General features: G+C 39.6%; 1 protein-coding gene across 7 annotated transcripts; it reads left to right on the top strand.

The window, feature by feature from the left end:
• The first annotated feature begins 3,856 nt into the window (after positions 1-3,856).
• Positions 3,857-8,258, top strand: LOC108253495. 7 transcript variants are annotated; one of them, XM_026829759.1, is made up of 3 exons: positions 3,857-3,903; positions 4,577-4,774; positions 6,593-7,004. In XM_026829759.1, the coding sequence occupies exons 1-3, from the start codon at positions 3,882-3,884 to the stop codon at positions 6,652-6,654; spliced, it is 282 nt and encodes a 93-aa protein (XP_026685560.1). In that variant the 5' UTR covers positions 3,857-3,881; the 3' UTR covers positions 6,655-7,004. The 7 variants fall into 7 exon arrangements, 4 of the variants coding, with proteins under 4 accessions (XP_026685560.1, XP_026685557.1, XP_026685558.1 ...); XM_026829756.1 differs by lacking the exon at positions 3,857-3,903 and adding an exon at positions 6,284-6,336 and having other exon boundaries at positions 4,159-4,774; positions 6,570-7,004; XR_003393828.1 differs by lacking the exon at positions 3,857-3,903 and adding an exon at positions 7,235-8,258 and having other exon boundaries at positions 4,161-4,774; positions 6,593-6,784.
• Positions 8,259-16,227: the final 7,969 nt, after the last annotated feature.

Genomic DNA, 16,227 nt, shown 5'->3' with positions numbered 1-16,227 from the left:
CGCTTTACGACAAACGGTTCTTGAGATATTTTGTTCACAACCTTTTCAACATTTTCCACGAAATGAGGGTTAAGTAACAATTACTTTGGTTAATATCTGGATGGGTGATTATCCGATTTTTGCCAAATTGTTACAGTCGCGTCCTTGGACCATACTGGGATAGCATACCAAATTTCATCGCTTTACGACAAACGGTTCTTGAGATATTTTGTTCACAACCTTTTCAACATTTTCCACGAAATGAGGGTTAAGTAACAATTACTTTGGTTAATATCTGGATGGGTGATTATCCGATTTTTGCCAAATTGTTACAGTCGCGTCCTTGGACCATACTGGGATAGCATACCAAATTTCATCGCTTTACGACAAACGGTTCTTGAGATATTTTGTTCACAACCTTTTCAACATTTTCCACGAAATGAGGGTTAAGTAACAATTACTTTGGTTAATATCTGGATGGGTGATTATCCGATTTTTGCCAAATTGTTACAGTCGCGTCCTTGGACCATACTGGGATAGCATACCAAATTTCATCGCTTTACGACAAACGGTTCTTGAGATATTTTGTTCACAACCTTTTCAACATTTTCCACGAAATGAGGGTTAAGTAACAATTACTTTGGTTAATATCTGGATGGGTGATTATCCGATTTTTGCCAAATTGTTACAGTCGCGTCCTTGGACCATACTGGGATAGCATACCAAATTTCATCGCTTTACGACAAACTGTTCTTGAGATATTTTGTTCACAACCTTTTCAACATTTTCCACGAAATGAGGGTTTAGTAACAATTACTTTGGTTAATATCTGGATGGGTGGTTATCCGATTTTTACCCAATTGTTACAGTCGCGTCCTTGGACCATACCGGGGAAATATCTGGATGGGTGATTATCCGATTTTTACCAAATTGTTACAGTCGCGTCCTTGGACCATACCGGGATAGCATACATGATATCTGGATGGGTGACTATCCGATTTTTACCAAATTGTTACAGTCGCGTCCTTGGACCATACCGGGATAGCATACCGTACTTTGGTTAATATCTGGATGGGATGATCCGATTTTTACCAAATTGTTACAGTCGCGTCCTTGGACCATACCGGGATAGCATACCAAATTTCATTCTCTAGACAAACCGTTCTTGAGATATTTTGTTCACAACTTTCTACTTTTTCCCATTTAAACCTGTAGTACGTACGTTACGTACACGTTCTGTACGTTACGTACGTACGTACGTACGTATTTTCTCTACGACAAACCGTTCTTGAGATATTTTGTTCGCAACTTTCTACTTTTTCCCATTTAAACCTGTAGTACATACATACATACGTACAGACCATGAGACAAACCGGTCTTGAGATATTTTGTATACAACCTTTTCCCATTTAAACCTGTGGTACATACATACGTACAGACCATGGGACAAAAACTACTTTTTTGTTCTACTTTTTCCCATTTAAACCTGTAGTACGTACGTACGTAACGTACAGACCATGGGCTAAAAACCACTTTTTTGAATCAGGGTCAAAACACGGATATTTCCAACCATTTCCCGATTTTGAAAATTTGGACCGATTGCAATACTTTCATTACTAGTATAGCTCCGCTATACTGTAGTAATAGAAAGTAAAAAAAAACAACCTCTATCACAAACATAAAAATTTTAAGTGTATCTCAAACCATTGAATACTTACATTGGTTTTTTATTCCGGTGTATGTGATAGAACCATCATTTTACTAACTATGAATGGGCCTATGTGCTTGAAAAACATACATAGCATGCTTTAACCCTTCTGTCAGGTATGCTTTTTTTTTCATTCCTGGCGTGATAATGTCTGGTGAGACCACTACCCTTTACCACTGTAATCAAAGGGGAATAGTGTGTTTTTTTTTACCTGTTGCAAGTTTTGATTAATGAAAAGATACAATTTAATTATAAAATAATAAGAGTAATAATATTTATTTTAATTTCCATTCTATATTTTTACGATATGAGTCTAAATATCAAAATCAAATCCTAAATCAAATAAAGGTCCATGCCAAATTTGGTGCTTTCCTGACGAAATGCAGCTTTTTTGACGTTAGGCCACCGACTAAAATAGTCCGCAAGAGTGTGCTAGCAAGTAAATATAAGCAAATATTCCTACCGAATTTCAGCTTTCTAGGTGTTGTGGTTCTCGAGATAGAGCGATCAGTGTGTGAACTGTGAATGGATCTTGTTCTTATAATATAAGATTTCTTATGGTGATTTAAGCGATCGAAAATTGATCATATCTCAGGATCGGTTTAGATTTTCGCAAAATCCTTTCTTATTGCACACCTAGACCATAAAAGGAATATTCCTACCAAATTTCAGCTTTCTAGGTGTTGTGGTTCTCGAGATAGAGCAATCAGTGTGTGAACTATGAAATGTGAATGAGTGAATGGATCTTGTTCTTATAATATAAGATAAGAAATGGTAAAGGACACCCAATTCCAATAGAGAAGGGATATCATCTTGAGAGAATTTGATATAAATGTACTTAGATACAAGTACCCATTCCAGGCAAGAATTGAGTCATCTTCATCTATTATATTTAATGCCTACCTGTACAAAATAATGTAAATTAGCCTACCACTCACACTAAAAGATTATTATTTCTTATTTCTATATATGGTAAATATACCTAAGTAATTATAATATATGAGTATATTCCACAAGCTTACAAGCTAAGTCTGAAGTTGAAGTTCATTGAACGATATTGGGACTGCCACATTTTGTGGTATATTAATTGTTATAATAAAGCGAGTCATGAGATTAGATCGTAAGTTTTATTTTTGTTCATCAACCTCAACCTGAGAAGAGACCTAAGTACAGCTTATCTGTACCCTCTCCACGTGGGAAGCAAAATCTTGCTTTAAAATAAATTTGTGATTAGTTTTTTACAAACCAAGGTAAATAATTATCATTGAAATGGGAAGAATGTGTTGGGGAAAAACTTACCTTACTTCAATAAAGAGAACTTACGAAAGAAGAAAGAAACCTACAACTTTTCGATCACTTGAAGCAAAAAGTAAAAAAAAAATGCCGACTTTCGACTTTTCCCTTCCCTTTCTTTTCTATTCTCTATCTCTAAACTCTCAGTCAAACATGGCCGAACCAATGAGATTTCGCATTGGACTTAAACACAGCGAAATCTCACAATCTCATTGGCTCAACCATGTTTGACTAAACTAAATTGAATTTCATAAAATGATATCACCTCCCTCCTTACTATTATTCACGCCAAAGAGAAATCTGTGCCAAGCAGTGTTGCCCAGTGAAAGAGTTCGCTGGTGTTGCCAGATGGTTGTGACGCACCCTAGGAATATTTTTTTTTATATAAGGTCTGTTTTTCATTCCGACGTGGGTGCGATGCGAACCCGACGCGTGTTTTTCATTCCACTTCCCCTACTTTAGCGTCAACGCTGCGTCTTAAATCCCTGATGCGAGTCTTGAGTAGCTTCAGGTTCCGCCATATTGTAATGGAGCAGTTGCAATTGGGAAAATATTATTAATAAAAGGTCGATTCCTACGTAAAAAGTTGTGAAAAATCCAAATCTGAAGTCAAAACTCCGAAAAAGTAACTTTAAAAGGTCGAAAATTCAATTTTTAATTGCCGTTCTAATTAAAAAGTTCAAAGAGTTGTGACGTCAGACTTAACGTCAAAATGCGCAGAAACGCTTGCGCACAAACAAACGAAGCGGGAGTCATGAATTATGACGTCATCGCCTACGGGAGCGTATGCCGTGACGTCAAAGTTTACGATTTACCTGTATTTTTTAAATCGATTTATCTCGGTATCTAGAAGTCGTAGAAGAAAAAGAAAAATTCCATTGGTCCTCATTTTTCCTGCTCTATGACTTTGAAGCATCACCCAAGTAAGCGCAACTGATCTATTATTGAAATCTTTGTTTACATTTTGCAGTCCCGGTCTATATTTTCAATTTCCCCCTATTTCTGAATGGTTTTATGAATTTAAAGTCAATAATGGATAAATAAGGTAAGATACCCATCGAATTCACTTAGAAGTTGTTAAAGGTAAAAGTTTCATAAAAAAGCAGAAATAATGTTTCAAAATTTCTGTAAAAATCATCCTACCCAGGAAATTATTCAAGGTCCGGCACTGGTACCAAATCAGCTGATATATAACCTTCGATTTGAAAAGTGACTTTCGTTTTGGTCCAAGCTTATAAGCTCAAATGGAACAGCTGATATCGTGGTCATTCCCGTGACGGGCCTTTTAAGAGTTTTAAGTTTTATCTAATACCTATTCATTAGTATTTTGCTAATTTGATATTACATTAATTTATTATAACATGGGTGGATTGGAGAGTAAAAACAAGAAGTGGGATAACGTTATGAAAAGTTTTAAATATAAGACAGAAGCATCTCTTGATATTTTAGACTCGACTGGACGAGGCTTAGGAAATCCACCAATCGGAATGAATGAAAATGTAAACAAACCTGTTGTATTCATCGATCAAAACAATCGATTCAATGATCATGGATCTCAATCTCATTTATCTCATTCCTCTTCTGATGAATTTGAAGATTTTACAGATGCCTTGAATAGTCCACTTTCCAGTGAGCTGAGCTTGAAACTGTGTTACAATCCCACTCAAGTGACTCAAGACGGAGATTATACTAAACAAGTAATGAATGATTCTCCCACCATGGCCAATATAAATAAGAATGCCTTTACAATTACTAGGCACCGTAAAATTGAAGTTCCTTCTATTGATAACACAGGTAAGTAGACACTATCACTAGCTAGCCACTATCAACACTAATAGTGTTGTCAATAAACCGGTAAATTTCCAATGGTATTCTTCTCGTGTGTCTGTACCATTTTAGTTTACTTGGTCTCTTTCTTTCTTGTAAGTTTTCTACTTCTATTGTGTTTCTTATATCTGTGTTCCTGATTCTGTCTCTTCTGGTCTTTCATAACATGCTTTGGAGGAATCTCTTCTCTGCTGCTTGGATCTTACTAACATCTTTTGTTCTGAGTGTCCAGGAATCACTGCCGTAGGTAAGTACATATTGGGATGTAATATTGTCGGCCCAAACAAAAAGAGGCGTAAGTGTAAAAATCACAATTTTGAGTTATCATGTGTATTGGACGTAAAACTCTTCCACCCAACCAAAGATAGGATAGTAAAAAGGGGAAAAAGAAGAAGATGAAGAGATAGATGAAGAAAATGAATAGAAGAAGAAGGAGAAGAAGAATAAAATTTAGACTTCAAGATGCTCATTATAAAATTATAATAATCTGCTATGAGAATCTTGAAGCTCTCAACACTGATGGCATTTCTAAGGACCACGGGCAGATCGTTCCACAAGCGCACCGTTAGCACATGGAACGAGTTGGACGAGAGATCCATCCTTTGACTCTTTTGTTCAAAGTATTAAATACACTCAAGCCCCAATACTTACGTGACATTTTCGGGTTTCTCTCTGAAGCGGGACACTATCAGACTAGGTCTCAGCGTCTTTGATTCAACTTCAGCCAGCCCAACTGCCCAACTGAGCGTATGAATCAGTGAGATGATCAAATTTTCGGAGGTTGCACGCAAACCTTAGGCTGTGTTTATGAACAGGGCTGAGATGAGCTCGGACGAGGTGAGATGGGATATTGTTTCTACAGTTTTGCATTGGAGTGGTAACAAGCGAGGATAGCGTGGGATTATTGGGCTTTTTTTCTAACCTTCTGTCCCGGCGGCAATTTTTAAAATTTATTTTATATTTATTTTTGTTTGCTTTGTAATTCGCTTGTTTATAATATCTAATTTAAATGAAAAGTATAATATAAACGTGCAAACTAGAGATGAAAAGTAAAAAATGAATTCAGATTGTACGCGTTGCGGAAAAAAAATTAAAATTTCAAATTTCCCGCCAACTTTACACGCTCATGAAGGCTCTGTGTTAAGTTACCACATCATTTTCCACTTGCCAAGAACATCTCAGAATGGCCTATCTCAGCCCTGTTCATAACCACGGCCTCACACAGGCATTTTGAGCCATCTGTAAGCTCTGTCCAAGTTCCCCATTCAGACCACAGTATACACTGTCACAATAGTCAAAATGAGGAAATATCAAGGACTCAACAAGCAACAAGCATGCAAAAGTTTTTTAAACCTTCCCAAGGTATAAAGACAATAAAACACTTCAAGGACTCTCAAGGACTCAACAAGCAACAAGCATGCAAAAGTTTTTTAAACCTTCCCAAGGTATAAAGACAATAAAACACTTTTTTTCCAGAGATGGCTGATATGTGCACTAAAACTAAGTGAACTATCAATGACCACGCCCAGATTTCTGGCATCTTTGACTACAGGTATTTCCGTGCCATCCAGAAGAATAGGAGGAACGGAAATGGTTGGGAGAACAGATGAATGAAAGTGATCAGTTGTCACAATAGTCAAAATGAGGAAATATCAAGGACTCAACAAGCTTGCGTTTTAATTCCATTGGGAAAAGTTTTTTAAACCTTCCCAAGGTATAAAGACAGTAAAACTCTAAGTGAACTATCAATGACCACGCCCAGATTTCTGGCATCTTTGACTACAGGTATTTCCGCGCCATCCAGAAGAATAGGAGGAACGGAAATGGTTGGGAGAACAGATGAATGAAAGTGATCAGTACCAATTATCAAGGCTTTGGTCTTTGATGGATTAGGCTTCAAGAATAGCTTCCTAGCCCAATCTTGAAATTTTGCCAGCTCTCCATTCAACATCTGGATAGTTTCAGCAAGCTTCTCAGGTAAGCAGTGTACATATATCTGAATATCATCTGCATATGTATGATATTTACAGAATTGGAAAACATGCTGAATACCGGATATGTAAAGAGAGAAAAGCAATGGACCGGCAACTGAGCCTTGTGGGACACCAGAACTAATGTCTTTCCAATCGGATACTTGTCCATGTTGCTTTACACGTTGTCTTCGTCCTCTGAGATAACTCTCAATCCAAGACAGGGCTGAACTGGAGAACCGCATCCTCCCCAAGATTGCCAACAACACATTGAAGTCCACGGAATCGAAAGCTTTGCTCATATCGAGCAGCACAGCACTAGTACAGTCAGCTTCCTTGTATCAAGTGCCAGACGAATGTCATCTGTCACTTTGACAAGTGCAGTGGCCGTACTGTGCTGCCTTCGAAACCCAGATTGATAGGGATCCATGATATTGAAATATTCGATGTATTGCAGCACCTGAAGAGTCGCAATTCTTTCCAGTGCCTTGGATAACACCGGAAGTATCGCCACCAGCGGGTAGTCACCACAGGAAGCCGGGCTAACCACCTTATTCAGGGGCACAACCTCTGCGGCAATATATGAGGTAAAGACAGTTTCAACATTCATAACCTCTGGCCAAGGACTTGATACCAAGAATTGCAGAACCAACCTTCTCCTCCGTAACTTATTCAAAAGTAAAAGAAACGTCAGAAGGAATGTTGTAAGTATTTGCCTCCGATTGGATTGCTTGGAGAACTGATTCCTTAAGAACAGGGCATGGGCTTGCAACAACTGAAACGAAATAATTATTCAGTTCATCTAACTCGAAGATAACAGGAGGAGATGATTTCAAGTTTCCAATGCCGAGGAAATTCAGTTTCCTCCAAGTAGACTTGGCACCGCCTCTAAGAATGCCTGCAGAAAACTGTCGCTGCGCACGCCGGATCATATAATTAGTGCCGTTTTTCTGAGTAGTGTATGCGACACAATCTGTATCCAGGAATGTTAACTACATTAGTGGATAACGCGGGTTTCAGCCAGGACTCAGACACAAGAATAGCATGGAGACTCACCCCATCAACTATCCCTCTTAACTCGTGCAAGTGAGGCTGAATACTCTGAGCATTGAGGTGCATAGCTTTAAAACATTTCGGAAAGCTGGAAAATTCAGTTTTCAGTTTCCGATTCACCGCACTAAGACGAGCAGACGAAGGTAAGTATAAAGCCGGATCTAGAGTAGGAGAAGAAAAATAAGAAATATTAGTGTTAGGAGAAGAAGCAGCAGAAATATTAGTGAGAGGCACATCTGACTCGTGCAAAGAATCCTGCCATAAACCCCCAGGGCCAAAAATTCCTACAGGGCTAATAGTTCTTACAGGGGTAATAGTTTCTACGGGGTAATAGTTCCTACAGTAGGTGGGTGACTTGCTCCAAACTCACGCTCAAGCTGGAAATAGAACCCTGTCAATGAGCCATTTGAACTTGACATCCTAACATCATTAATACGAGTATCATGGCTAATCATACTTTGTGTCTGTTCATGACCACCACTATCACTATTTAGTATTTACTATTTTTTATTTTTGAAAAAGTGGTTGGGGAACTTTTTGTAGCCCTTGACCTGTACTATTCGCCATTTTCGGGTTGTCATCTATTAATGCAACACCTTGTATATACCTTCTTTTCATCTGAGCAGTACTTTTTTGTTCCAGATAAAACTTTTCATGACATTATAGAAGTTACCAGCAGTTCTTATTCTGTTTGTTATTTCATATGCTACATAAGCACTTAAATGTATCTACCATTTTGAGTGCTGTTCCATCCAGTTGTATTGTCTTGATTTAGTCTATCTAGTACAGTGGTTCCCAACCTTTTTTAGACAAATACCCCTTTTTAAGCTGAAATTTAGCCATTACCCCCCCCCCCCTAAAAAGTATAGCATAGAAATAGCTATAGATAGGGAAAGAACAAGTACATATTGAAATTGTACCCAGTTGGTCAGTAGGTTTATTATTATTATTTTTTTAATTTACGAGTATTTATTGATTTAACATATTTTCAATAAGTAGAACAAAAGCACATAGTGCACATCTCAGAGGTTTTATATCGAGGTTTTAAGGGTCCGTTCACAAGGGTCCGTTGTCACATAAATTTCCTTCATCCCACCTTTTTTTTTCCTATACCTTTGTATTTTTTTTTTTTCACTTAGCACTTAGTTCTTTTTACCCCTCGGAGGGTAAATACCCCCAGGTTGGGAACCAATGATCTAGTATCACCACCTCGCTCTTTTCTTGGCTGAAGTAAAGACCATATTCTTGTGCGATCTGTGTTCAGGTGTCCACTTGTATCGGTACCATTTCTTTTGTTTCACCCCATATCAGGATATCATCCACAAATAACATTAGCACTAAAAAAACATGGCATTTATTTTGCGAAAATATGGCATTTATTACTTTCTATTTTTTTTTTTTTTTTTTTTTTTTTTTTAAAAAAAGGGGAAATGGACAATTTTTTTTTTTTTTTTTTTTTTTTTTTTTTTTTTTTTTTTTTTTTTTCAAAACATGGTGAAATGAGCAATTTTTTAAAGAATCAGAAGCAACTGTTTTACATTTTCCCTTGGGAAGTCAAATAAAAAGTGAAAATTTAAACCTTTTAAAGTAATGTTTCGCATTTTGACTTCAGATTTGGATTTTGAGGACTTTTTACGTGGGAATTTACCTTTCATGCTCAATCTTTCCCCAAAGACATAACCACTATTTGTGTACGGTTCTTTTTAGTACTTTTATTTTTCTTTGTTCTTAAAGTTTTATATTTTCCCTAAAAATGTTTTAAATATGGCAAAATAAGCAATTTTTTTTTTTTTGGCAAAATGAGCTTTTTTTGGTCTTTTTATGGCATTTGAACTTCTCTGGTTATGACTTGTTTTATCTAGCGCAATCTTTGACACGTTGATTGTAAACAAATCAAATTCATTTCTTCTGGGCTTTCAACTTCAAGCAACGAGTGTCCATGATAAAGTAAGTCTAATTAATAAATCAAATTCAGTCATCATGGAGTCCTTTAGGCTGTATGACAATTCCGCTTATAATAGACCAAAAACACCCAAAAAATATTGCAAAAGCGCTTTTTAAACATTGACATTTGGGCCAACAATGAAAAGATCAATCCATTGATCTTGTTTTTTTTTTTAAATTATTATTTTGGCCCAAAAAAAAAAAATAAAATCTTTTTTTTTTTTTTTTTTTTTTTTTTTTTTTTTTTTTTTTTTTTTTTTTTCTCACGAAAACATGGGGTGACCTATTCTGAGGGGAAAAAAGACTACAGTACAAGTGTCGAGCTATAAGTTGACCCCTGGATTCCCCCTCCGACGTATAAATGTAGGGGATAATGCGGCGGCTCATGGCTTACATAACAAAAACAAACATCAGGTACAAATGAACTGGTTAACGGTTAAGAGTCCGAGCACACCAGTCACATTAAAAATATCATGCCGCCTTTTTTAAAACTGGTTCACTGTGCATCCCGAGTTCAGAGGCCAACTTTTAGCTCGACACCTGTACTCAAACAACTATGTAAATACTAAATTCCGAGGTAGTTGTCACAGGGTGTGAAAAAAAAGCGTTGGTGTGTTCGATGAGCCTTACAATAGTCTTATGTTTTAACTATATTTTACATGCTTGTTGTAAGTATGTATTTTAAAACGTGGCGGGGAAGGCTATATGCACGTTCGGTAATAAGGAACGTACTTAGGTATGTAAACGTATGGACATAATAACACTGGTCAATGCTCATTTGTGAAAGTTCCTTTTGTTTAACCTAATCCTATGATAACCCTGGGGTATCTGAACACAGGTTTACACCAACAAACCCACAAGTACTGACTGAAGCATTGAAAGGTGAAATTGAACGCTGCATCAACGAGATACAGTCTGATTTCAAAATTTTGCCAAAAGAGTACGAATGTACCATCAAAGTCGAGGAGGTTATTTCTCTGATTATTGCTCCATACATAATTTCAGAATGTTTACTTCTCAAATCATGTAAGAAATCCATTTTTCCCCCCTTGGAGAACCATGCTTCATTAAACAATGAAATCTGGCGTTCTTATTGGGACACCCTTTAGGTACTTTTGGAAATATGGAGCACTGAGAGTTAAGCTCTACTTAGGTTAGGATACTTACTTACTTTCCGTGTCCTCTTCTTTCTCATCAAATCTTTCTTCCCCAGTAATTTGAGACGTAAATTGCCCTCTCGTTTGCCGCAAGGAGATCTGCGTGAGTGCATGTCGTCTCCATTTGGCCGCATACCAGGAGATGTTCATGCGTCTGCTCACTGCCGCATCCGCAGGTTGCATCCTCTTCATTCTAATGAATATTAATAAAAGCACTTTCTTCTCTCTCTCTCCCCCTGCAGCCTCTAGCAGATGTAGTAAAGCATGTAGAGAAGGGATACCAAATGGAGGCCCCTGAGGGTTGCCCACCAGAAGAGTACGAGATGATGCGACAGGCGTGGTCACTGCAGCCCGAACTCAGGCCCACCTTCCGGCAACTCAAAGCTAAACTACTCACCTTCATGCTGAACTCATTGCAATAGAGAACGATGTCCAAGGTAAAATACGTTCACATAGACACCGTTCTAGAACAGCGATTTCCAACCAGGGGCTTGCGGGCCACATGTGGCCCACCAGACCATTTTTGTGTGTCCTATATCCCTTCCTTTGATCCCCTTGAAACGCATCACTCCTGAAGCAATACACGCGTATTTCCGGGATGATCTGTTTCCTATACTGTGTGGTCTGACGCATTGGAGGTTTTGGTTGGTAGGCACTGGTAGGGCTAGGAAGTAGGGAGTAGGGCCCGGTTTGCTTTCAGCAAGCGGAAGCAGTGAGTCCAACATAATATGGCGGGAGCCTGGTGTGGGTTTGTGAAGATGGTTCACATTTTCATACACCCACACTAGGACTCGTCATCTAGCCATGAGGGTTCCTACCAATCGTCCAGACTCTCAGTATAGTTTCTCTTCTAAAAAAAAAGACCTTCATCTTTGTGTTCCTGCCAATGTTGTTTGAAGGTCAGCGTTCGATCCTTTACTTAGGGTGACCGGCCTAGGTATTATTGTGGAGAGAGTTATGGGTCAGCCTGTTGTCCGGACCATGCTATTTTAAAGTTCTCTCTTTGCATCAGTGTGTGCCTCAGGTGGAACGCACACACTTCTGTCTTCGAGGGATTGGGTTTCAGCTGGTTTAGCTCATAGTAAGTGGCTAATTTGGTAAGTGCTCGGGTTATCTTACCCTCTACCTCCGCAAACGACAATCCTTGGGCAGCAATGGCGGTGTCATCTGCGTAGATGAATTGCCTTGTTTCGTTGTGAATAGGCTGGTCGTTTGTGTAGATGTTGAAAAGGGTGGGGGAGAGCACGCTTCCTTGAGCCAAACCGTTTTTCTGTGTTCTCCATCGGCTGTGTTGGTTCTGAAGGGTGACATAGGACATCCTGTTTTGGAGTACACATCGGACGAAGTTTGTGAGCTTGAAATCCTTGGTGGTCTTATATACTTTCGCTACGAGTCTCTTGTGATTTACCGTATCATACGCAGCGGTAAGGTCCACTAGTGCGACACCAGTTATCTGCTTCCTCTCAAACCCGTCCTCGATGTGTTGCGTCAGGTTTAAGATTTGGCCACTACAGGATCTTCCGGGACGAAAACCAGCTTGTTGCGGAATGAGTATTTCGTCCACAGTTGGTAGGATTCGATCCAGGACCATTCGCTCCATAACTTTGAAGAGGTGACAAAGAAGGGATATCGGTCGAAAGCTCTTTGGGTTTGAAGGTTCTTTCCCGGGTTTTAAGAGAGCAATGACGTGGGCCTTCCTCCAAAGTTTTGGTATTTTCATGTTTTTCAGGATGTTGTTGAAAAGGTCGAGAATCCATTGGTTTGTGTGAGAGCCAAACTGTTTGATTTGTTCAGTCCTGATATCATCAGGGCCAGCTGCCTTGTTGTTCTTCATTGTGTTGATAGAAGAGATCAGCTCTGCCAAGGTGAACGGCTGATCAAGCAGGTGGTTTTCATTGTTCACATCTCTTTTGAGGTTGATTTTGGGTGGTTTCTTGTTTGTCTTGCCGTTCATGAGTAGTTGGTTGGCAATTTGGTTGGGGGTCACGGCACCCGCTAAACTTGTTGGACTGGAGTTTTCTTGGTTCAAGTTGTTGATTAACTTCCAAGCTCTTCTGCTGTTCTGCTTCATGTCTAGAGATTCCAGTAGACCGCACCACCTCTCTCTCTTGGCTAGCTTCCAGGCTCTTCTGCTGTTCTGCTTCATGTCTAGAGATTCCACTAGACCGCACCACCTCTCTCTCTTGGACTCCGATAACATGTGGAGTAGGTAGTTTCCCGCCTCGATTGTGTCTTCCGAGAAAGGGTCGGCATCGTAGAGCTCTTTGTACTTGTCAAGGGCTTCCTTGGATGATTGATTTAGGCCTGGAATGTACTGAGTCCTGCAGCCTCTTGGGATGTGTCTGAGGGAGACTTTTTTCAAGACATCGACGAAAGTTTCGTATTCCTCAGGTATTGGGCGAATGTTGGCAACCTGCGTGTCAAGATCTTGTGCGAAGTTTGTCCACTTCGCTTTTTTAAAGTTGAATCGCCTTTTGAAAGGCACAGTTTCAGGTCTAATGACGGATGAAAGTTTGCAGGCAATTGGTCGATGTTGGGTACTAGGTATGGGCTCTAGTACGTTCTTAATACACTGATTACAGATGGCATCAGAGACAAAGATAAGGTCCGGATTGTAGCCGGTTTTCCAGCGCCGACTGTTGAAGGAACCAGGGAGCTTTGGATCGTGGATCAGTTTGAGGCTTGCGTTTTCTGCCCAGGATTCCACCTTCTCGCCATTGTGATCCGTGTGTTTGTAGCCCCATGTTGTGCTGTGGCTATTGAAATCACCAAGTACGATGTTGATGTCCTTGTTTCTAAAGTTTGCAGGTTCTTCAAAAAGGAAAGTTTCATTTGGAGGCTTATAATGTACTGAGTCCTGCAGCCTCTTGGGATGTGTCTGAGGGAGACTTTTTTCAAGACATCGACGAAAGTTTCGTATTCCTCAGGTATTGGACGAATGTTGGCAACCTGCGTGTCAAGATCTTGTGCGAAGTTTGTCCACCTCGCTTTTTTAAAGTTAAATCGCCTTTTGTAAGGCACAGTTTCAGGTCTAATGACGGATGAAAGTTTGCAGGCAATTGGTCGATGTTGGGTATTAGGTATGGGCTCTAGTACGTTCTTAATACACTGATTACAGATGGCATCAGAGACAAAGATAAGGTCCGGATTGTAGCCGGTTTTCCAGCGCCGACTGTTGAAGGAACCGGGGAGCTTTGGATCGTGGATCAGTTTGAGGCTTGCGTTTTCTGCCCAGGATTCCACCTTCTCGCCATTATGATCTGTGTGTTTGTAGCCCCATGTTGTGCTGTGGCTATTGAAATCACCAAGTACGATGTTGATGTCCTTGTTTCTAAAGTTTATAGGTTCTTCAAAAAGGAAAGTTTCATTTGGAGGCTTATAGATGGATGTGACTGTACATGTTTGGAGTTCAATGGTAACTATTTCTATATTATTATTGCACGTAAGTGAGGTAGAGTATATAATGAGATCTGGCTTGGCAAAAAGTGCACTGCCATATTGACTATGAGATCTGTTAATGACTAGATTCATACCACTTATCTTTGGGATACGGTTGTTGGGTCCTCTATGAGTTTCTTGAATAGCCAGGATACTGATGTTTTCCTTTCTGCACAGTTCAGAGAGGAGTTCCTCTTTGGCATCTGAGAGTCCTTCGATATTGATGGACGTTACATTGAGGAGCGTCTCCGAGAGACTAGATTGATTTGATGAGGAGTTGAGGTGTTGGGAGGATTGAGTGTCAATGTTGTTGACACTATGTGGAGACGCCGGCGCTACTGGTGTTCTGTTGCTGCGGGCTCCTTCCGTGTCTCGAGTCTCACTGGCTGGCACCGGGGAGATTGTAAGCGCCCTATCCCCACTTAAGGGGTGCCCCGGACTTAGGGCCGTGGTGTGAGGTGTTGGGAGGATTGAGTGTCAATGTTGTTGACACTATGTGGAGACGCCGGCGCTACTGATGTTCTGTTGCTGCGGGCTCCTTCCGTGTCTCGAGTCTCACTGGCTGGCACCGGGGAGATTGTATGCGCCCTATCCCCACTTAAAGGGTGCCCCGGACTTAGGGCCGTGGTATTGTTCGTGTCAGCCATTGAGATGTATCCTGGATTTTGGTCCGCTTCGAACTTGTTAGGTTCGCACCCCTCCCTTCCTCAGACTAGGTCTGAGGCTGTCAGGGAGATCCCCGATCCGCCACCTGGGGAAGCGTCCGATGGGGGATCCAGGTAACCCCACACGGAATTTGCCTTGAGACAGGAGATTAGGACAAGGTTGGAAATCTTCTTAACACCCGAACAAGATGGACGATGAGGGGGGGGGGCTCCCTTCCTCAGACTAGGTCTGAGGCTGTCAGGGAGATCCCCGATCCGCCACCTGGGGAAGCGTCCGATGGGGGATCCAGGTAACCCGATGGGGGATCCAGGTAGGATGATGCTTTGGAGTTTTTTATTATTATTTTGATAGAGAGAACTGAGACTGTTAACGTCTTATGTAACAAAATCGAAGAGATAATGAAGACAGCATTGGAGATAGTCAGCCGTTCCGAGAACGAACCTTATCTGTCTAGGATAAAATTCGCCCTGGGCGTTGAACAAAATCGCGACTCGTACAAGGCAGACGGGTCACCTAGTCTGGCGTTTTTATTTTAACATTACAAACAGTAGAATGTTCGCGTGCGTTCCAACCACTTTATCAGTTGGTAAATGATCTTCAGTGAATTTTATTGTTTGATTTTGGAAAAATTTGAAGGAAAAATAATTGGAGCCATCTAATTATGCAATTTAACAGATTGAACTAAAACTTCATTGCGTTCTAAAATGTTCAATCTTTTAATCGTCATTTTAACTTTGATTGTAATTGTAGCAATCCTTGTAGAGCTAATTCTGATATACAAAAGTAAGTATCTACCTGCCTACTTAAAATTCAATTCCATAGCTGTATTTTTTTAAACAAATAAAAAATTCATTTGGTTTTTCTATTAACTTTATTTGTGATTTGTGTCATAAAAAAATGAAAAAAGGAGCTTACGACTAAATAGCCCGCAAGAGTGTGCTAGCAAGTAAATATAAGCAAGTAAACTCAAAATGATTTGTTATGAGAGGATTAACAATTAGATAAAAATCACAATGAAATTAATTGATTTGTATCTCATACAAGTTTTTTTTTTTTTTTTTCATAAATTTATTTTAAAAGGGGCACGACTTCGATTGTCATTAGCCCCTATCATACATGTGTTGACACGGCTATTCAAGTTTCAAGATTTCAAATTTCAAGAACAATAATAATAATAATAATAATAATTATA

The sequence above is a fragment of the Diaphorina citri genome, unplaced genomic scaffold, assembly GCF_000475195.1.
Source record: "Diaphorina citri unplaced genomic scaffold, Diaci psyllid genome assembly version 1.1 scaffold1958, whole genome shotgun sequence".
Taxonomy (NCBI): Eukaryota; Metazoa; Arthropoda; class Insecta; order Hemiptera; family Psyllidae; genus Diaphorina; species Diaphorina citri.
Note: the sequence above shows the minus strand (reverse complement) of the source record. Positions and strands in the feature narration are given on the sequence as shown.